The following is a 23,896-nucleotide window of genomic DNA, read 5'->3' as shown; positions in this document are numbered from 1 at the left end:
TGTTCTAAAAATCCTCCATTATTTCGGGCTCTCGAAACACAATCTGAGAAACTGAAAAAAATTTAAGTTCTTTTTTGAAAGGATACAAAAGAGAGAATTTCTTTGATTGATAGAAAAATTGGAAAAAAAGGCAAATTAAATTCAATACACATGTCATGACTTTTTTCATATTGGTCTTTTAAATGTTTTCTGGAAAAGAGGTGGATTTTATTTCCCATATTCCCTAAAAACTAAGCTAACTAAAGTGTTCAGATATCTATTTCAAGAGATGCTATTCAATTTCTAGTGTTTTTACCCAATCGTGGAAAAGAGTGGCAAAAACGCTAGCTGAACATCTTTGCCACTCGATTCTTTGAAATAATACACCTTCTTCAATCCATAACTTTTTTCTCAACATCTCAATCTCATACATCCAGTGAATACGGTAATTGTCTCTAAATAAAAAAGTTTTGGAAGCAATGGAATTTATAGAAAAAAGTCATAAAGTTGAACAACCTTATTCGAGCTTCGGCGTTATCTGAGTCCTCTCACTTAACCTATACGCCTGGAAGATATGCAAAATCTGAAAAATATGATAGTGTTTCCCATACACGCAATTCGTGTTATCCATCATTGCACCGACTACTTCGGAAAATATGCAAGAGTTTCAGATAAACTGTAGGCATTCGTTCGGTTTTACCTATATTTTTAAAAGTAAATTGATCGATAACAATGTAAGTGTATGGATTTTCTCAGGAATAATGAAACATCTTCTTGCTTTTTAATGGGCATCTATTTCAAAATCAGTTTCACCTTGATATAATTTTCAGAATACCAAATGTAATTTATTTCATAGATAGAACGCATTTGTTTTGGTTACGAGTAATCAAAATTTATTTCCGCTTCGTCCAAAACATGATATATTGCCCACCTTTGGCCACAGTTTAAGATAAGTTATCCAATTAGATTCTCAGTGCTTTTCCCGTCTCGAAATTGATTGCATAGTCGTACACATTACCTAATCAGTCTAATATTTTAAATCTTTTTCGTGAATTTGTTCGTTCACTTTCTGCACCCTTTGAAATAGTCATGAATTCGATCGGTTGCTGTAACATTTTATGTTGGCACTAGATTTTTCTTAGCTCTATTCGCTCGACCATTCCTTTATGTTAATATTAACCGTTTGCTTACATCCAAATACAATTGATCCAACTACGAGTTGATTTTGATTATAGAAAGTTCATAACTGTGTTAGAAAAAAATGTTACTTTTTAACATCAATCCTACCGAAAAGTCAAAAGATCTTTACGCTTATTTTTAATTTCGAAAACGTTCCTTTAATCATAATTGTTCAACCGCACAACTTTACTGAAAAGGTTTCTTATCGACGTTGTTGTTATCATCGTGGGCCAGTGGTGGTGGCGGCTTAACGTCAACCTGGGATGAAGCCATCCCGAAAGGACTATCGCCAAACGTGTGTCTACGCATCATCCAGTCTGGATTGGCCGTACAGCAATCGTCACTAGAGGACGGTGGACGGGACCGGTCATATCCTGCTGGTGGTTCTTCCTCTAAGCCCAGCGTGCTTCGGATACGTCTATACGGATAAAAGGAAACAGAGTAACAGAACAATGTACCATAATCAGTCATCAATAACAAAAAATAACGTAAAACTCTGGTGCCTAAATAGAGAATGATAAAGAACATCTATAGAAATCTATGGAATTTCAAAATTCTGATATAAAATATACCTATTCCATAAATTTTAAGTAGGTATCCATCAATTTTCTTACAAAAAAATTGCTTACAAGAATTTTGATATTTTGTTTATTAAAAGATTTCCAGGTTCATCCACGTGAATAAAATTTATTTTGAAGACAAACTCAAGGACTGAAAAGCTATAACCATCCCTGTAAAGAAAGCTTTTCCGGGTTTCAATCGAAAATATTTCAATCTGAAATCTGAAATGGGCGCATAATCTAATAGTAAAATCATACTAATAAAGGGAAGATTCGGTTATAGTATGCCATGGAGCCGAAATGCCCTCTGAGTTATGCAGGTTTGGTTGCACTATGTATTCGAAAATAACTCAATTATAGAGCTCTAAGCTTGCCTAACCAAAGGGGCATTATTGGAATAAAACGATTCTAAAATCGAAAATCCAGAATCTATTAATACCGTATTTGTTTTCTCCCCTCGGCTGCAGCTTTTCCTGTACAGAAATCTATATTTCATTCATTTTTTCTCAGGATTGAACTCCTCAAAGTATTTTCGTACTGTTTATTTTAAAATAACCCAGTTGTTTTCGATGGGTTTTGATTAATTTCCAGTGCATTGAGAGGTCCATGGGTACAAAAGTGACCACCTTGAATTTAGATATCTCCAAGACATTGGCTGAATAAGGAAACGAACGAAAATATGTCAAAATGGAGTGGAAGTCTGCTCTATAGCTAAATTGGGTATTTGAACTGACCCACAAATGCAGATCCAGATACGAAAAGCCTTAGCAGAACAGTTTACGGCAGTTTAAGGAGTTGTAAGGATTAAACTACGATATGTATCGAAAAATGTTTGTAATTATCTCGATTTTTTCAAAGCCATTGAAACACTAAAGATATACCAGCTTAAGAGACGGTTTAAAATTGTTTCCATATTTTAAAATCGGTCCAGTAGTTTTGCAGCTGCAGCAATCATCTTACAGCATATGGGAACGAGATTTATAAAATGTCACTCTCATTCGCAAATTTTTGCAACTGGCCCCAGACTGGTAACTGAATTTCAAAAATATTTATTTAAAAAAAATGGTCATTGTCCGAAAAATATTTTTTCACCCACCTTTTTTACCTTCATAATTCTCTGGGGGCTGGTTTTTCTGTATAAGATATTAAGTAATCTGAGGCACGATTGAAAGACTTCAGCTTCTTTTCAACTTTTCAAGCTACAGTTCAAAAAGTGTAACAACATCTCAAAAAAAGAGAAAAGTCCTTAATTTCATAAAACAGAGAGCTGCTGGCTAAGGTAAGTCAAGTCTACTTGAGAGTTAGGGATCAACTTTCAAAACAATGCTATTTTTATCCACAAAAATAATTCTAACTCTTCTACGGGATCAAGTTTCGTTCTAAATTTAGAATAACATGCTGTTGAAAATGCAAAACACTGCGAGTAGCTAAATTTTTCCAAAATGATAATATAATATGAAACATAAAAAATGGATTCAAGTCTACTCTCCCTGATATTTTAGGGAAAACGGGATTTAAAACCCACAACAAATAACTAGAAGAGAAAATCAAGATCCCCACCTATTGATAGCTTCCGCTGTCAGCGTGTAGTTTATCGGATTCATCGGGTTCCTAGCGTAACTGTCGAAGGAATCCATCGGTTTCATCAGCGAATCATCCAGAAACGGATTGCGCATCTTTTTCTCAACGGCCGCCGAGTAAGCCTCCTCGTAGAACTGCTGCATCGAAAGTTTCTGACGTTTGCGGAAGCTGTCCAGATCATCATGGTGGTAGTACGGGCTACTGTCGACAACAACCGGATTGCGAGGACGCTTCCGACAACCGGGATCAACCTTGAACTCCAACGGTTGCTCGTCGCCCGGTCCACTCGCTGCAGATGGATGCTGACGGAGATCTAGCGTTTCCGGTTCGTCATTAGCTATGTTCGCTGCCGAATTGATATCGGACAGATCAAGCTCGTTTTCCTCGGGACTGTAAAACGGTATCATTGTCTGAGACGAAACAGTTCAATAAATCTTGTTGGTGGAATTCCCATGCAACATGCAAATCATGCACAAAAATCGACGATAGAGGGAATCGGAAAAAGAGAAGTGACAGCTTTCATTTCAACACAGTTCATCGAATATTTCCATGATACACAGAAACCTCGTGTATTTTGTTAGAGCATAGCAATTCTGCAGCACAATGAAAGCTGACGTTTGAAAATTTTATTGTTTTGAATATGTAATTATATTCAATAACTTCTTACGCTGGTATCTGTTCTTATCACATTAATAAATTTGTACCCCTTTCTGATAAGTTGTTTGCAATGGTTATATCTTTGAGCGTTGATGGGATTTTATTTTTAAAATTTCAATTATTATTACAATTTTATAAAAAAAAATTACCATTATATACCTCCTAATGAAATGATCATTAAATAATCTTAAAAATACATACCATTTGAAGGGAAAAATACTGTACCATGGATGAACTCCAATGCTTTCAAGAAATGTTCTGTGGATGGAAAGAAAACATCTTATTGAATTAACAGTTTGGTTATAAAAGCGCTATGAAGCGTATTGAGTTGATTAACACATTGTCACTTAAAACGAACAAAACAACAGAAAATCCTTTTTTTTTGCTATATGCTGTTTATTATCACCGGAGCATCAATATAGTTAGATCGAGTAATGAATACTTCAACCAATAAGTTGAACTTTAATAAAATAGATATCGATTTGAGGAAAACTACCTAGTCTCACTTTGACTATGAACTGGTATAACTTTGAAGTGTGATCAATGTGATAATTAAAGCGAAGTGGAAGTGGATTCCAGCTTCTCAGCCTAATGATTGCAGAACTGATTTCGATTTTTTTTTATTTGGGCTTTGTGTAGAGTCATGCAAACTTGCAACAACTGCATCAGAATATTTTGAAAGAAGTAACTATTACAAAATTCCTCAAATGATCGTCAAGCGCGAAAATAGGAACAAAAAAGCCGAACTAGGGTATTCTTAGCCGCAGCATATAACAATAAAAGTTTCGTACAAGAAAGTTCTGAATCAAGTTTGAAAATCGTGAAACGGCAGTAAAATTGACAAGTTAAAAGCTGAATATTATCTATTCTGTTCTAACAGATACCAGGAATCGATCACTTCTAAATTATGAATCAGTTAAAATTTAAACTAGCCATTCAAAAACAAAATTCACATCGAAATGTGGAACCGCGCCAGTTGACAGTTTTTATGACAATTTATAAAATTTCTAAAGGAAATTTTCCGCTGAACAACTTCGTCCAAGACCGTAACTTCGTATCTTACTAGACAAAAAATTATTAGCTGTTTAACAGAGGTATGTCTTTTCGTAAAAATTTTTATAAATTGGCATACAAACTGTCAACTGACTCGGTTCCACAGAAGAAACATAAATGACGTTGATTTTTCAGTACAAAATATTCAATTTTCCCATACAAACCTTAAAAGTTAAAATTTACTCATGTAAACGTTACTTAAAAATTCTTCAAAAAATCATGGATGAGTTTTGGACCAAGACGAAGCTTTTTAGACCCCAGGGTTTGAGAAATTCAAAAATGACACCAAATCGACTAAGTCTAATGCTCATGCATTTGGAATCGTATTTAATCGTACATTATCAAGTTGTAATGTTTGTGGAACGTTGAAGATTTCAGTAAACACAGCGGTTTCAAGGTTTTATCACGATCAAAAACAAAATTGGCCTGGATTTGACGAAAACGTGAATTTAGCGGAACTGTAAAAATAATCATTTTTAATGGCCTGAAATGATGAATGATTTCTAATCATCGGTTATAATCAATTCTAAAGTAATGGACATGCCTCATAACATGGCCGTATGAAGGGGGGAGGTGTTTGGGGGTTAGCCTCCTCCCCCCAATAAGAGTCCATAAATGCCAAGCGAAATGTTATTTTCTAAACACAAAATTTTAAATTTTAATCAAATTTTGATGAACGACCAAAATGATTCAAGAGTAACATAAACCTGTAAATCTTATCCCAGGTCAACAATTTTACTACAATTTTTCGAAAATCTTCTCACTTGTTGATAGATATTTAGTCCCAAATATTGGATTTCAATAAGATAAGACAGCTTGTCAGAATGAACAGATTTTGTCCGAATAGTTTTACTTTATTTGCAAAAGCAAACAAAAATTTAAATTGAGTCATTCGAACCATGCATTTTGCTTTCAAATAAATTTTTTGAACAGATTTTAACAAAATTAATATCAACGATTTTTGGAAGCTTAAATATGATTCCAAATTGACTGAGGTGCTTCTATAAAAAAAAAACTAATTTTTAAGTATTTTTCTTTTTAATTTTAATTGAATAATTTTGATATTGGCGGATAATTAGGAAAATATTTCGAATTTGCACGGATACTCGCCAAAAATATCTGGAAAGCTTAGGATAGAATTTTTCCCGGTTTCGTGGTTTAAGAGCTGCTTATAAACATTAAAATTTGATGTCTGTGATGAGATTTCGGATACTGTATCTAGTTTATTATTCTTGAATTGCAGTTTTTCATTATTGACACAAAATCCTGATTCGAATCATGGTTTTGCATTTCAAACTTTAACTAGTTGCATTTTCCATATTCAAAATTCATTGTTTCGGAATATGCAGGGAAATACTTGATATTCTAAACAATTTTTAAAATTTGGATTCCAAATTTAAACTCTTATACAGAAACGGAACTCAAGAAAATTTAATAATAGTGATCCTAAATTTAAATCTAGAAAATCTGAATTCAAATGAGAGATTTTCGGTTAAGGGTTTTGATACAAATTACGCATTTTGGATAATAATTCATAGGAATTTTAACCTCGAACTTGACAGAGGTGAACCAGCCTGCGGCTGAAAACCGCTTAAATAAAGAAAAAAAAACCTCGAACTTAGATTCAAAAATCTTTTTCATATTTGAAATTCTGATTTGAGCTTAGGTTCAAAGGGCTGGATTCAAACTCCGAATAAAAAATTGAAAACTCAGATTCAGATTCAGTTTGAAGTTGAGTTTTACTATTTATTTATTTATTAAAATATCAATGTGAAAATATTATTTGGGTTTCAAATATGTAGCAGGAGTACGTAGTTTCATAATTTTGGTTCAAGGTTGATTTCAGTTTGAGAAAAAAAAGATTAATTACATATAATTTTTTGTTGGTGAAAAAGCTTGTGCTTTATCTTCAAGTGAAAATTCAAATAGATATATATGTTATTGATTTCATGGAAATAACAAAGTTTCATATTAATATCTTAAATTAAAAAGTGTTTCCAAGAGTAAATTATAAATCTCAATTGATCGCAATATCGCTGTGATCGTGGTTTAAAAGCATTAGCTGGCTAATTAATTGGCTAATTTAAGCAAATACAATAAGTTTTCTTAAAATTGAAATTTCAATTCTCTTATTTATTTAGTAAAACTTCATTAAAAAATTGACAACTTCAAGGGCATATTTTCGAAAGTTAGCATAAAACATAGCTTACCCAAACTTCTCTGTACCCAAACTGTGTTTATTAACTCAAACCTGAATAATTATATATAACCTTTACATTTTTTTACTATTAGCTATGTTTGCATTGTACAAGCAAAAATGGTATAGAAAAAATAAATTACATTATATCATAAATTACAGGCGCTTTAAAAAAATATGCTTAGATATAATCAATGGTCTGAACAAAAATCGCCTACAGTTATGCAAATGAATATAATCAAACCTGGGGTGAAATTATGAATCCTATTCGATTCGAGTTACCCGTTTCGAGTTGAACTCGAATTAGAAGCAGTATTACGAATCTCGTTCGAGTTCTAAATTTTAACGTATTAGATTTCGAGTAAATCGGGTAGTAGATCATCTCGAAAAGTTCCATTCGAATCGAGATCGGTAATGCCAAAGTTGGTCGAATCGAACGAAACTCGATTGTTTCGAGTTCCATAATCCCGCCCCTGGATATGGAATTGAACTTTTTTTTTCTTGCTTATAGAGGTTTCTTACTTATTCAGGTCATGAAAAAAACACACTGTAAGGTTTGTTCTTACTTAAATTAAAATAAATTATCCTGGTAGAAGACTCAAGTCTATCTGATTGATCCATTTTAAAATAGTTGGTCGGTGAAAAAACCAACATATGAGAAAATGTACCTAAATTAATTCTTTTCGCCCATTTTCAAAACCTTTTCATTTTTTCCAATTTTCTATCTGTATTTCAATGTTATAACCTTATATTTATGCACTTTTTGATGATCCATGGATGCTCCATTTTTCAATGTTACTTAAAAATTTGCTATTTTAGTTGTTACATTTTATAAAAACGTTTGATACAAAATGGAAAAGTTTCAGATTAAGGCATGTTAAATTGTAAATTGAATTCTGTACGGCTTGTGGATGTAGGTATAAAATATATTTTCGATAAGGATTTCCCAGAAAATTCAGACTATAATGCCCGATAAAAGCTTACAAAACATGATATAACCATAGGACAATGTTAATTGAATAACATCAAAGTAAATCTAAATTGTGTAGTAATTCAAAAAAAAAAATTGTTTTTAAATTTCAAATACCTACCATCATTTATCAAAATTAGCCCTCCGGATCTCTTATTATTACGCCTGATTGTATGCAGCTGCGGTATAAAACCTAGTAGAAAATAGCAAAAATTTATGTATTTTTGAAAAGAAATTTCTAGTTTATCAATTGTTGAAGCATTTCCAAATTTTGAATACATGCCAATTATCTTCTCTTTTAACAAATTGCACTATAAGGACTTTTTTATTTTTCCAAATTTTCATATTAGAAGAATAACTCAAAAACTGTTCTATGTTTCCCCATTTCACATCATGATAATGAAAAAATTAAGCAGTTTGTTGAAGTATTATAACTCAAATGTCGTACCCTTTTTCATATTTTTGGTCCTCATTAACAAGCAAAACACACAGTGGTACCGTAAAACGGGGTAACTTTGTACGTCTCGGTGGTCGAGTGGTTAGCGTGATATGACGGTTATCGCTGGTCCACTGATGACATGGGTTCGATTCCCACCTCGGTACTGGGTGTTAAATGTTAATCTTAAGGTGTCCACGTCATTTATTCAGTCTGTAAAGCCTAAATCGGCTAAGACGGTGTATGTCTTTTCATAACTTTGATCACCGGGGTAAATTTGACCAACAATAAACTTTTCCACATTATCATCAATAAATCAGTCTGTAATTTGAATTTTTGGAAACTTCTTTCTACGCTTGAAAGCCTTTTAATTGAGTATCAAATAGGCAAAAGTTTGTTTTTGATTTTTTTTTACTGCTTGTAAAAAATTTAGAGGGTCTAGGAGAATGTGTGAAGGTAAAATTGCATTTGTATTTTAAAGCTAAAACTATTTAGCAATTGTTATAATTTTCGCCCCTTAATGTATGTAGCATCTTTTTTTTTCGATTTGAAAGTTTTTGAAAGAAAACGTTAAAAAGCAAGGAAAAATTGATAAACTAGCATTGGTAAATATTATGAAGGTGTTTTGTATCCTTTATGATCAAGAAAACTTATTAAAACCGTCCAAATAGAGACTGATCAATATTACCCCAAATCAAATTCTGAACAGAGACGAAATCGATTTTTAAATCAAATTTAAAATGGTCTAATAAATTTCTGCAGCCATGTTTCCGTTCATAGGAGTCCAGTACTGGTTTTAAAATATGAAACATGCCACATTCGCCTTAACAGAAAAAATAATCAAAAAATAATGAAAAAAGTGATCAATCTTACCCTGGACAACGGTAATAAATAATGTAATATAAATTAGGGTTATAATACGTACTCTTTTAAGAGTACATGTACTCTTTTTCGATCGAGAAATGGGCGTACTCTTCTTTTTGTGAAATTCTACCAAATGTACTCTTTTTTTGTTGAAAGACATTTGATCAGATAAACCAACGAATTTCTTCCATTTTATGAAGTTGTGTAACATCTTATGCAAATACTACGAAAGGAATACAGCTTACAACAAATTACTTCAACATTTGGTGGGCTTGTGATATAGCTCAGTTGGCAAGTCTGTTGTCTTCTGAGCCGATGTCCGCGAGTTCGAGCCCAAGAGTAAACATCGAACACAGTTGTACCGGATAAGTTCTTCAATAACGATCCGCCAACTGTAACGTTGATAAAGTCGCGAATGCCATAAAGATGGTAAAACGACTATAATCGAAACAAAAAAAAACATTTGGTTCTAATAATCATGCATTTTTAGTCGTTTTAAGCAGTGAGCGCTATAAGCGCCTTTGAGTATGCAAGCAGTTATCAATATGCACAAAATTTAGTTACAAGAATATTTTAAAAGAAAATTTATAATTGCCATGTAAGTCACATAACTTCCCAGACATTAACAGCTTTTGATTGAATTGAAAGAATCACGGTTCTTCAGATAGCACGAAATATGTATAGTAGAACCCTGCTTATCCGAGCTACAATTTCATTCAAAATCCCTGTAAAAATGTATTTTATCATCGCGATATTTTGTTAAGGTATTAAATCTCGAAAAAGAATGACCTTAATGGATTAAATTCCTGAAAAAAACGGTATTAAATTGACATTTTTGACAAGTTCAAATTCTAAACTTGCCAGAAAAGTCGAGTAAATAGAAAAATAAAATCCGTGTATTTTATAACCGAGCTATGCGCCTGAATGATATGCAAAACCAGAGCAAAGGGTTGGGTTTGTCAATGTATTTCGTTTAATCCGATGTTTGACTTATCCCAGGTGGTCCCTCCCCCCATTATCTCGGGTGAGCGGGGTTCTACTGTACATCCTTTTGCATACCATCCGGGCGCAAAGCTCGATAAATATTAGGATCAACCTGGGCCAACCTGATGGCTGGGATAACGCGGGAGCTCAGAAAACTGGAATCCTGTTACTGTTCAACGTTTCTCCCGACTTTTGTATAAATGATTTAAATGTACTCTTTTTGGTGTCGCGGGTATGGTAACCCTAATATAAATGTAATGATGAATTGGTACAAATAAAGACATATTTGAAAAAAAAAACAGTTTGTCAAAGAATTATAGTTCAAATGTCAAATTCCTTAGTGCTAAAGAAAAATCTCTTTTAAAACCCCTTTAAAACCTTAGGAATGCTAGAAAACGCCTAAAAATGCAGTTATCTATTGAAATAGTTCGTAGATGCATTATTATTCACTTTCATGTAGTAAATATTAAGAAATAATCTGGATTTTTGTAGAAAAACTTTACTGGTACTATTCTTTTTTCACACCCTTTTTCATATTTTTGGTCCTCAACGCCAATTGCTTCATTCAAAAAAAGATAAACTTATGCTTGATTTATTCGCTGAACATTTTAAAACAAGTTTCAGAAGAAAAGTTAGAAGATTTTCAAATGTTCATATTATATGATAGTTTAATGGCATTGCGGTGAACTTTTTACTACGAAAATTCTTTTTTTATAGAAGAATTACAGACTGAAAATTAAATGACGGATAGATAAAGCAGATGCTTAGTAGGAGAAAATTTACAGATGTTGAAAATGAGCCAAGAGCATATTTTATGGAAAGCTTCAAAGGTGCGTTCTAGACCCTTTGTCCCACATCAGTTGAATGGCTGAGAGAAGTAATAGCGAGAGGCGCAATTACGTTCACCCATACATCCAACCCGATGGATTGGTAAAGCACGTGCTTCCCAATCGGACAAAAAGTCTAGACCGCATGGCTCTGGTGAAGCTTTCCTATTGCTGAGCCAGTTCAAGCGATGTGTTATTGGTTTTTTTTCAGATTCCGTTTTTATCGGCATCGGTCTCTCAGCCATTCAACTGATGTGGGACAAAGGGTCTAGAACGCACCTTTGAAGCTTTCCATAAAATATGCTCTTGGCTCATTTTCAACATCTGTAAATTTTCTCCTACTAAGCATCTGCTTTATCTATCCGTCATTTAATTTTCAGTCTGTAATTCTTCTATAAAAAAAGAATTTTCGTAGTAAAAAGTTGACCGCAATGCCATTAAACTATCATATAATAACAATCAACGGTGACTATTCGTTAAAAAGAAATGTTCATATTTTAACAAGTACTAAACATAGTGGTATTATTCTTGTTTTGCTCACTGTATCAATTGTCAAATAAATCTTTTTTAATGTAAAACACAAATTCCTCATATGTTTCGTGTTATCGTGACACTCGCTTCACTATAGTGACCAAAATTAATGGCCATGCTGGTCATGATAAAGTTGAACAATGATACTGAATTTGGTTGAATAAGTTAAACACAAAATTTGATTTTAAATTTTCGATTTTAAAACAATTGATTTATTCAAAAGCTGTTTTAGAATGTTGACTTCCGTTTTGATGCTGAATTTAGATGCGGAACTTTAATTTTAATTTCTTTATAAGAAATTACACGTATTATATGAATTAATGATTACTCTCATGCTTTCAGGTTTAAACATGAAAGCTGGAACTACGTTCCGAATCTTTCTTCTAATATTCTCTGCTTTCTGAAATGAGTCAAAACTCCAAATTATCACGCTTATTCAAAATATTTTATCTTGATCTTTTCTTATATTAATCATCAATGGCTTTTTCATCCCGAATAGCGTTCTGTATTCAGCTGATATTCAAATGTGAACTCGAAGACTGCGTTTAAAGTTTGAAATTGAATAATTCATGTAGCAAACTGAAAAAATGAATCGTTGAAATACAGACGATCCCAAATTCCTTTTAAGAAATGAGACACCATATTTTGAATCAGACTACGGATTGTTATTTGAAGTTTCAGTCTTACCTTTGATTTTTTTTTTACTTTTGACATTCATTGGCATTAAATTTTGGTTCCGAATCCTATTTTGCAATTTTATTAAAATTTATATTCAGATTAATTATTATTAATTATTCAAATTTCCTTATATCGGGATGAATATATTTATAAGCCATTGATGCTTAAAATCCCTTTTGCAGAAAAAAATATTTCCAAGACTGAACTGAGATTCAAATTCTGATATCGATTAATCATAGGGGAAAATGAGGATACTTGATCCCAAGGAATACTTGATTCCTTCGCTATATCGTGAAACCGGAATGCCTTACACAAATGTTCTAGAAAAATGTGCCAAATAGAACAAAACAACAATGCTGTTCTCTCAAAAACATAAACAAAATATTATTCGGGTCATTGAACTTTGTTTGAAAAATTTAACATAATGTGATTAGAAGATCCTTTTTGATAAATTTAAAATGTTTCCGAACTCAAAAAACTATAATAAAAAAATGTATTCCAATATGTCATTCCTGAGGAGAGTATGATATGAATTTTATAATGCCATATTTTCAAAGCAATAGTAAACTCTTTTCTTAAGATTTTTTTTTCAAAAATGTAGATATGTGATAAGTTTAATTGATCCCTAGAGTCCAAAAGGATATATTTTTCTACTGAATGAATTGTGATCATTGGTTATCACGAAATTACTAATATTTGTCCAATAATTAGTGTTCATCCAGTAATTATCTGTTAAAATAACCGGGTAAGTTGTTCAATAACGATCCGCCAACTGTAACGTTGATAAAGTCGCGAATGCCATAAGGATGGTAAAACGACTATAATCGAAACAAAAAAAATGTTAAAATGGATTCAAAATAGGATAGAAGTACTAGTTATTGAACAGGTACCAGATATTGGACACTGGTAAAACACTAACCAATTAAAACAATAATATACAGTAAAAAATAAATAAAAATTGTTGTGCCACTGTTGGAGCATTTTCTACCTCTGTTCAATTTTTTATCAAGAATTTCGGACTCTTAAAGCCACAATCCCCTAAACTAGAATATGTTATCAAATTTTGGCTTTGTTTTTCGACTGGGTGAAGAAAACAGCCTATTTTTTATTGGGAGAAAAATTTGATTAAAGGCAAATAAACGTCTAGGATTATAATATGAGTGTTTTCAACTAAGTCTTTTTGAATGATTTCTGGAAGAGTGACATTCTTTATAATCCCTATATTCTTAAAATTTAACAAATTAAAGTGTTCAATCATTGGATCACAGAAAATGCCAATGTTTCAATTATTGAACGAGAACGTTCAATCTTGCAGTTTTCGTTTCGTAAAGAAACGCATGCACCAGTTATTGAACAAAGATCGGTTGGTGTTTGGAAATATAAACAAACTGTTTCTTGGTTGTTAGCTCAACCAAAATCGCCCCTGCAAGGCATACTATCAGGCGAAATACCCCTAAATATATACAATGATATTCAATGTTTACATGTTCAGTAATTAGAACATTGCCTGTTCAATATTTGAATCATTGTATTCAATCTTTGGGACAAAAGTAATTTTGAATTATATGGCTTAAATGAAAGTTTCAAAACATATTTCCGCGAAAAAAATATATCGATTTGAAGCTGAACACATGCCTAAGCTACACTGTCAAAAAAATTTCCCAAAAAACCTTTCGTTATTATTTATTGGCCACAAATGCGTCGAATCCCAAAAATGGTGTTCAATATATAGTGTTCTTACCCTCTAAAAGAGACCAAAAAAAACAATGCTGTTCTTTAAAGAAATAAAAAAAAATTGATTTCTTGAACTTTATTTGAAAAATTTAACAAAATGTGCTTATAGAGTCTTTTTCGATCACTTAACAATTTTTCCCACATGAAAAAATTATAATAAAAATATTTATTCCATTATGTCAATCCCTAGAGTAAGATATGAAATTTATAATGCCATATTTTCAAAGCAATAGGAAACTGTTTTTCAAAGAAAAACTAAAAAAAGATGTATGTGATAGGTTTAGTTCATCCCTAGAACCCAAAAAGATATATTTTTTCTGAATGGATCGTGATCATTGGTTATCATGAAATTACTAACATTTATCCTAAACCTAATGTGCAACTAGTAATTATCTGTTAAAGATACTGTAGGGGAGAATGAGGATACTTGATCCCTGGGGATACTTGATTCCTTAGCTAAATCTCGAAACTGGAATGTCTTACAAAGATCAAATGTTCTAGAAAAATGTGCCAAAATGAGCAAAATAACAATGCTCGTAGTTTAAAAAATTTTAACAAAATAATTGTTGAGTAATTGAACTTTGTTTGAAAAATTTCACAAAATGTAACTTGAAGATCTTTTTTCATCACTTTAAAATGTTCCTTACATGGGAAAATTATGAAAAAAATATTTGTTCCAATGTATCAATCGTTCGAGCGTAGAATGAACTTAATAATGCCATATTTTCAAAGCAATGGAAAACTCTCAACTTTTTTCAGAAAAAGTTTTCTAAAATGTTGATTATGGGTATAATTGATCCCCTAGAGTTGGGTACAATTGATCCCCCTTCCAAACGGCATATTCTTCTTCTGAATTGATCGTTATGATTGCTGATCACGAAATTACTAATATTTATTCAAAAACTAATATTTATCAAACAATTGTCTGAAGAAAAGACCAAAAATAATTCATTTTCTCTAAATTATAAAAAAAATAGCGCCTTTAAGTATGCAATGTTATTAGCGTTAAGACAAAGTTATAGAATTTTCTTCTTATGTCTGCTATAAATTGTGAAATGAGAACAAACATGACCAAAATAGTAAATTAACATTCTATCTTGGGGTTTTGTTTGATTTTTATACAAGGATTAGGGCTTCCTGAATAAAAGATCAAGCCTCCTTCAATAGGGGATCAAGTCTCCCCTAACTTCAGAAAAATCGCAATTTTTTTACACCCACGAAAATGCTTCTAGTTCATCAACGGGTTCAAGTATCGTTCTAATTTTTGGAGCATAGAAACTTGAAGTTACAAGCTGTCAGAAAATGTCAAAGACGGCGAGTTGCTAAATTTTTCCAAAAAGATATGGTGAAAATAAGAAAAGGGGATCAAGTATCCCCACTCTCCCCTATTTATCGAAAAAAAACTTTAAAAAAAGCGCCTTAAAGTATGCAAAAACTCTAGGGAAGTAGACAAACTTTTAGAATTTCCTTTGTCTGATACTCGCAAACTGTGAAATGAAAACTAATATGGCAAAAAATAGTCAACAGTCCTTTTATAGATATTTGAATTTGGCTTTTTTCGGTCTTGGATATAGATCAAACAACAATTGATTTTTAAAAAGTCCTTTTATATTTGAATTTTGCTAGATTTTTGCCTAGTGTCTGGGCACCCTGAATTAAGGATCAAGCCTCCTTTACATTTAAAAACATCACAGTTCTTTTCGTCCCACGAAAATGCTTCTAGTTCATCTTTTGGTGTAAATAAACTTGAAATTACACGCTGTCAGAAAATGCAAAAGACGGCGTGTTGCTAAAAAAGATATGATGAAAATAAGAAAAGAGGATCAAGTATTCCCATTCTCCCCTAATTCTTGTTTTAATTCTTAGTTCTGATTTCGAATGTGCATACTTGTTGTCGATTCTGTGATTATTCTATACTAACACCGTAAATTTATATGATTAAATTTTTAACTATTTACTTCCATTAGTTTTTAGCTAGAGCTAACGATGTTCGAATCATTACTTCTGACGAGGAAAAGTTACAGAACCATCGTATGTGTTTGACATCGTTTTGTTTGTCTGTATGTCTTCCTTTGTTAAACATATTTTATCGAGCACTTCCTCTTAAAAAATATTTGAGAAATATTTCTTGGAAAAGTAGAAAGCAAATACTTGACACAATTCACTTATTGATAAACGAGTTCTGATGGTTGTCGTCATTTAAATTTAGTCTCACTGAACACGAAAACCACTTCAGACCACTTAAGGTCGTTTATCGTGCTTACGCGTGCAACAATGTTTATCACTACACCAGTGTACGGATTGAAACTCACATTGTACAGATTGAAACTTATTCACGGAGGTTTAAACCACTTGTCTATCTACAGATGCAACTCCATGATCCGGCGCTTGATGAATTTATGCACGCAACATGCAAAACAGTTAGCTCTCAATCAAAACAGTGTTGATTTACCAGACCGACACTAATCGTGAACTGTCCGTCCCTACGAACGTTCAACCCGATACTGGCCTCCCGTCTCGGAAAGAGTCGTACAATTTTCGGAAAACTCTCCTCCAAAAGTGCATGCCGAAAATTCGTGACCTGCGCACTTCCTCGGGTAGCACGTGGTTCAACGTTTGACATACACCACCACTTTGATAACTCTGAGAAAATGCAACTCCTCCTCTATTGATATTTACCGGTGAAATTGCACCAAATGAAGAGCGAGCTTTCGCATATATTGGGCGCTGAAGGATCCACCTCCATGCGGAAAAATGCATCGGATAGAGCAGCTAAGAAGTTGTTAAGAAGAATGGCTCATCTTAAGCTATTTATGTACAGTACACGTAGGTACAGATCCGCCAAACGTACAGCCAAGAAGCTTCCGTTTATTTCTTCTGGGCAGGTGCACAATTTCCGGAAGTTAAGGAAAAATTAAAATCGATTCTATACACCACAATGGGCACTATAATTGATTTTCTTGTACAAGTTGTTTTAATTTTACCCGTTATGTTTTACAGTTGTCAATTTGAACGGGGGTTTCGCAAATAATTTACACGAATGTTTCCAATTGAATCAATATAGTTTATTTGCTTTGAGGAAGTATTTCTGTTTGGATTTTCAATCGAACGCAATCTGGGCAATTTTAGTTTTAACAAAACTGTCTGATACAATCGGCTAAAACGTTATTGAAAACTCAAAATGTCGATACCCCCAGAATATCATCAATTCATTTATGTGTAGGGGGAGTAGGGATACTTGATCCCCTTTTTTTATTTTCTTCATATCATTTTGGAAAAATTTAGCAATTCTCCGTTTTTTGTATTTTTTTCTGATAGCGTGTTCCAACTTTTGGAGCATATAAACTTGAAATAGTTTATATGCTCCAAATGTTGGAACGATACATGAAGTCTTAGATGAACTAGAAGCATTTTCGGGAGACTAAAAAATTGTGATATTTTTTAAGTTACAGGAGACTTGATCCTCTACTTAAGGAGACTTGATCATTAATTCAGGGTGCCCTGACCCTAGGCAAAAATCTAGTAAAATCCAAAGATAAAAGGTCCATTGACTATGTTTTGCCATATTAGCTTCCATTTCACAGTTTGTAAGTATCAGACAAAGAGAATTTTAAAAGTTTGTATACTACTCTACAGTTATAGCATACTTAAAGGCGCCAGTATTTTTAGTCCTTTTTACAGATAAACATTAATTATGGAACAGATATTAGTAATTTCATGATAACCAATGATCACGATCCATTCTGAAAAAAATATATCCAGATCGATTATACCCATAACATCCATTTTGAAAACCTTCGTCTTAAAAAAATTGAGAGTTCACTATTGCTTTAAAAATATAGCATTATGAAGTTCATCTTATTATACTCTAATGATTGACATATTGGAATACATTTTTTATTATATTTTTTTCATGTGAGAAACATTTTAAAGTGATAAATAATCACATTTTGTTAAATTTTTCAAACAAAGTTGAATATCTCAAAAAATAAAATTTTCAAAATTTGTTGAGATAACAGCATGGATGTTTTGTTATATTTGGCACATTTTTCTAGAACATTTGATATTCGTAAGACATTCCTGTTTCGAGATATAGCGAAAGAATCAAGTATCCCCAGGGATCAAATATCCTCATTCTCCCTTACATACTGTAAGGCAGCACCTGAATTTATATCTTACTAATAACGAAAATAAAAATTTGGTTTTCTTTTGTTTAGGCAACGCTATGCCAAACTTCTACAAAATACTTGTAGTTTTAAAAGCAAAGTTCAACGTTTTTTTACCACACTTTATTATGTAAGTTATATTCTGTTATTCAACAATTTATAACCAAGCCTAAAGATATTGATATCTCCATTCAAATAAAAGCACATTGTTGCGGAACGCAATCGGTGGTTGCGAGCCACTGGTTTATGACGTCACCAAATTACCAAACTGCGATCCACAACTGAGACAATCCAAGAGAGAACCGAAGGATCCCTTGAGAGTGGCTACAGTATCATCATCTTCAACTTCGACCAGAGAGCCGCACAGCATCATCATCATCATCCCAATCGCTCCAACGGGAGTACGACCGAACACGATCATCATCCGAGGGAAGGAGGCGAGAGACGATCAACACACCAGGGGGAGGCGAAAAATTAGCAACACCCGAGGGGGAAGTTGGGGGAATCTGGTTCTAGAATCCACCCAAAAAGAAGAAATTTATATTGAAAAAATCGTCGACAATAGGATAGGAGCGCTACTTATTCGTTCTATTTTTCCTTATGATCAGAAAAAGCGCACAAAATTGTTTAACAGATCAGATTTTAGTTTGGCCTCAAGGCGAATAGATCGATGGCAATTTGATAATTAAATTAGCTGTAATCTTAGAATATTTAAATATACCTAATGTTAATTAATACTCGGAATAAATGAGTTTTGTTGAGGGAATAAATTGTGTGTAAATTACAAATTCGTGTGTTAACTTTGCTTGCCAAGATCGATCGAAAAAACTTACCCGAAAAACCTGCAATCGAAGGAACGACCAAGGAGGTCAATTGGGTACCCTATCCAGCTTACAGTCCACTGGATACGCGAAGGACCGAGGACCAGCTTAGCTTTCGGCCAAGAGGGAACATTTTGGCCACGGAGGAACACACATTTTTTTAAATCAAGATCTTCACTCAATGACCTATAACATTCGCCGTAAAATTTAACCATCTAAAACCCAACCCCGCCTTTATGCTCTAGAACCAACTTTTTTTGGCTTAAAAATACACGGAAGCTGATAAGCTTATAGAAGCTTATTATCTTATAAATCTTCCTCATCTATCAAGTAGAACAAAAATTGTTGACAAAAACTAAAGTTTTATTATTGTTAACTACTTTTGTTATTCTTTAAAATGAGGAAAAATATTTTAAGATTTTATTTAATTGCATAACTACAGAGGCGAAGTATTTTAAATTTTAAATGTATTAATACTGACTCAAAGCTAAAGCTTTATTATTAACAAAATTGTTTCACAAATAACTGAGATACTTCCACTTATAGTTACGTAAATTGAATATTTTATTTACATAAATGTTTTTCATTTTGTTTTCGTTCTTTCCAAACCCCACCTTTAGCACGGTGTTTATGTTTCATTTTCATCTCTTCTAACTAAATTAGGATTTTTTTTTCTCCAAAGAATTAATCCTAAATTAATTTTCTTTTTAAAAAATGACTTTAAATCCATTTTCAGTTTTCTCATGTTTTAAGCTTCTCTTAGCTGTAACGTTTAACAACTGCTTGTCAAACAGTTTTCATTGGCATGGATTGTTAGATTAACATATCTTGAAACATTCTGGGCAAAAAGTAAGTACGCCAAACGCTACAGGAAGAAAAGCCTAAAACGACAAGAAATTGAAAATTACATTCTAAAATATTTAATTCTCGTAAAGATTGAAATGTCTTGGTTATTAGTGAAATAATTTTAACAAAACTCAGGAAAAAATGGTTCAACAGAAAAAGTAGGTACTCAAACCTAAGTTTCTTTGCCCCTGTGGTTATGCAATTTTTGAAAAAATTAAAAAAAAATCCGCAACGACAAAGTTTGTCGCAGAACAAAGTTGTTGTAATCTGTGATTTTTTCAGTGGAAAAAATCAGGGTTATTGAATTATTTCTTATTATACACCCCCCTTGGAAAAATAGGTTTTAGAGGGTTAATGACGCAAATTTGTTTAGAAATTTCGTTATCCTTCCTTTTCGGTTAAAAAACCAATTAGCCGGTTAGGGTTATGTAAACCAGGATTACTTTTTCGGCTGTCAATTCTACTGTACCTATTTTGATTAAATATTTTTTTTTTGAAATTATGTACCTATTTACATGTTCACTTTTTATCTATGGAGGAAAAAAGTTTATTATAATTCTGATGACGTTAGAAAATTCAACCAAAAGATAAAATCGTCAAATAAAGTTAGCTATTTCGGTCAAAGATCGTGACCATACCCAGTTGGAATAATAAAATTTCACTATGTCAGAAAGATTCAGGTTGTAAAAGGTTTATTCAAAGAAAAAACGGTGTCTAATTTTCAATTGAAAATCATTGTTTACTTATTGGATTATCATCGAATATTATTAAATCTGGGATTAGAAATGATTTATTTTTCAAAATCTATGAAAATCAATGAAAACTATCAAATTTTCGAGTTTTTTTTACATCACATGAAAAATTGCAAAAACGTGCAAAGGAAGCTCTCAGGCATTCGTCATGCATTATTTCGACATTAAAAGGATCAAATATGCAAATTTGAAACTTTTTTGTTCCTCTGTGTGTCGTTTTTGATCACCCTAATAATATTATTCCTCAATCAAATTTTTATTTTTTATCGTTAAAAGGGGCATCATGCAACATTTTTCAACTTCAATGGCTTCTTAAAATCTGAATTTCCATAGATAATCATACCGCTTGTACAACAAAATTTTTAAGGTTGAAGGAACATCAAATTGACGTAGTTAGAAAAATTATTGATTTCACCAATTATTTTTGATATTGCAAAAATATCCGATTTTAACCCTTCTAAGAAAAAGGGGTAAGTTGCAACAAACTTTGTTTTTAATAAAAAACCAAATGAAAATGTTTGAGAATTTATTTATTTTTTTATATATTTGTGATGTCATTACGTATAAACCACCAGTAATTTAGGTTTTTTTCGAATGAAGTTTACATTTTTTTTTGGTTCAAAATGTTTTAAAAGAAAAATCCTAAGGGTGCTGCATACATTTAGGGGTAAAAAATACAACAAAAAACTCTACTACTTGAAATAAAAAAAAAATTAATTTAGATATGGATGGATGAAATTTTGAAAACACGTAATGCGAAACAATCATATTTCAGCATATGGAAATGAGGTTTAAAAGGTGAATCTTTGATTTGAATTTTGATGCATTTTAGCCCAGACTGAACTGAATTATAAAAATATTAATTGACAAATTAAGATTTACCGAAAAATATTTCTACATCAATAGTGTCGGTATAGGATAATTAAAGCAATATAAAGTTTGTTTGTAGGTGATATCATTAAGCCAATTCTTCAAACTGGGTAATGTTTCTTACGATATCGAAAAATGAAAAAAAATTGTACATCTATTACTCGATTATTTCAATTTTATATGAAAATCAAAAACTTAAAAAAAAACTATCTCACAGTGTGAGAAACTATGTCGAAATCATTTTGTTATCATTAAATGATAACTTTATTACATTGTATTGAAGCAATCCGGATCTACATATATGATCCCAACTGGTTAATTGTCCTTTTTTTTTGCTTAGTGACTATGTTAACCTTCTGGGCTTCTAATTCTGGGAAATGTCAGACAATTTCATCCCCTTCTGAGAAATCACATCGAGAAGGTACAGTTCGGGCCATACAGGCCCTAACCCTGAAGGAAGGTTAAAACACAATTCAAAAACAAAATGGGGTGATCAAACCCACGACGTTAAAAATCATAGAAAATTTTGTACATAAAATAACATTATTTGATATGTTTTCTTATACCAGCAGTTACAGTGAAATCCTTCAAAAATAAACAAGGGGCCGTCCATAAATGATGTCACGCAAAATTAAAAAAAAATTACACACCATGTGTGACAGAGAGATTGGAGGAAGCAAAAAATCGTTTGGATTAACCTGTTTGATACTGCTTCGAAGTGGTGAACAACAGTTTCTGAAAATGAAAAATCAATAGTATTATACAATACACACGTGTACATGATTAAATGATCTGTCAGATCATTTAATCTTGCACTAAAACTTGCAATGCCTTGAAAAAGTTACCTGTCTGTGCATTTGACTATCTCAAGCAGTTCCTGGCTGGTTTTCACATGTGCTGCAAACCAGTGTTGGTCGTATTCATGGATTGAACTCGGGTCTGCCTCTGACGCGTCAGGATATATGTATTCAGCCAACGTAGGATGGCCATCGACTACCAAATCATTCCAAACTTCTGCCAGAATTTCACAAGCGTATTTAAAATTACGTCTTTCCAAATCGGGATCCGTTGTTCGCAGTTGTGTATCCAAATGACACCCAAAATGGTCATGTGGTATGATTAAACCAGAAAGTTCCCTGTTCAAGGGTGCCATACGTCGCTCCACTCTGTTAAAAGCACTCCTATCCGGAGCATTTATTGCGACAAACAATGCATCCAGAGCCATCTACGGTAAAAACTAGAACCGGTTTGACTAATCCATCAAATTTCAGAATTCCGTCGAATGATTCCAAAGAAAGCAACCGCTTGAAATCTAAGGCATGTGAAAATGCCGTAGAAGACGCATGTTTTCCTGAACGAATTGCTACGTAGGTGGGGCCGCAGTACCCAACCGCTCTGTTTTACCCAGGCCGTTCGGTTTAATTTCAAATCCAGCGTAAACTGATGGAATCAGTTTGTGATTGTTGGCTACAATCCAGTCATGATCCGGCAGCTTGACTTGATATTCGACGTGCATAAGGATTGGCGACCGCTTGTTCGCTGCCGTTAACCCAATTGCCACTCGCGCCTTGTCGTCCTGACTGATTATTCCAACCTCGCTAGGTCCTAGTATTGAAGAAAGTTCTTCCAGAGCTCTAATGGTCGCTGTACAAAAACCGTGTTCACATGACGCTTTCCTTCTCGCGAATCAGCCCGTTTTGGTATTAGTCTCAGGTATGTAGTAGATCTTTTGATGGCGTACCCTTGTACTTGAAGTGCAGAACACAACACATCCAATGTTTTGATACTTCTGACACTTTCATCGCGTCGTTTATCGTTTGCCGCAGAACCACGAAGTGCGAGATCGCAAATCGTCTTGAGCAGCTTTGGTTGTCGCTCCTCAATGCGGGGGTGGCCAGACGAATTCCGGTTTGACAGGTAGTTTCCTGAAATTTGAATATTTGACGTTTTTGATATAAGATCTAATTTAATCAATTTTATACATTTACCTGCTTCTGGTATGTCATTAATAAGCTTGTCTTTGGCCTTATTCAGCTTGTCACGATACTTCAGCTGCCGCTCTCGATCAGCTTCCTTGATTTTCAAATTCTTTTCAAGTTTAATTTTTTTTTTATTTTAAGTCCTTCTAGTTTCACCTGCTCGTCTTCCGTCAATAGGCCTGAGAATTTTTTGTTGGTCAGAAACACCACTTCAAAGTTCACGTGATTTATC

The 23,896-nt window shown here is 33.0% G+C and overlaps 1 protein-coding gene across 1 annotated transcript; it reads right to left on the bottom strand.

Annotated features, from left to right (window-relative positions):
* Positions 1–774: 774 nt before the first annotated feature.
* Positions 775–23,691, bottom strand: LOC129742528 (uncharacterized). The gene is made up of 6 exons (XM_055734435.1): positions 23,674–23,691; positions 23,427–23,610; positions 23,053–23,329; positions 4,158–4,214; positions 3,279–3,689; positions 775–1,576 (listed from the first exon to the last, which is right to left on the bottom strand). Exons 1-6 carry the CDS (start codon positions 23,689–23,691, stop codon positions 1,345–1,347), a joined length of 1,179 nt encoding a protein of 392 aa, XP_055590410.1. The 3' UTR covers positions 775–1,344.
* Positions 23,692–23,896: the final 205 nt, after the last annotated feature.

The sequence above is a fragment of the Uranotaenia lowii genome, chromosome 2 (assembly GCF_029784155.1).
Source record: "Uranotaenia lowii strain MFRU-FL chromosome 2, ASM2978415v1, whole genome shotgun sequence".
NCBI classification, from domain to species: domain Eukaryota; kingdom Metazoa; phylum Arthropoda; class Insecta; order Diptera; family Culicidae; genus Uranotaenia; species Uranotaenia lowii.
Note: the sequence above shows the minus strand (reverse complement) of the source record. Positions and strands in the feature narration are given on the sequence as shown.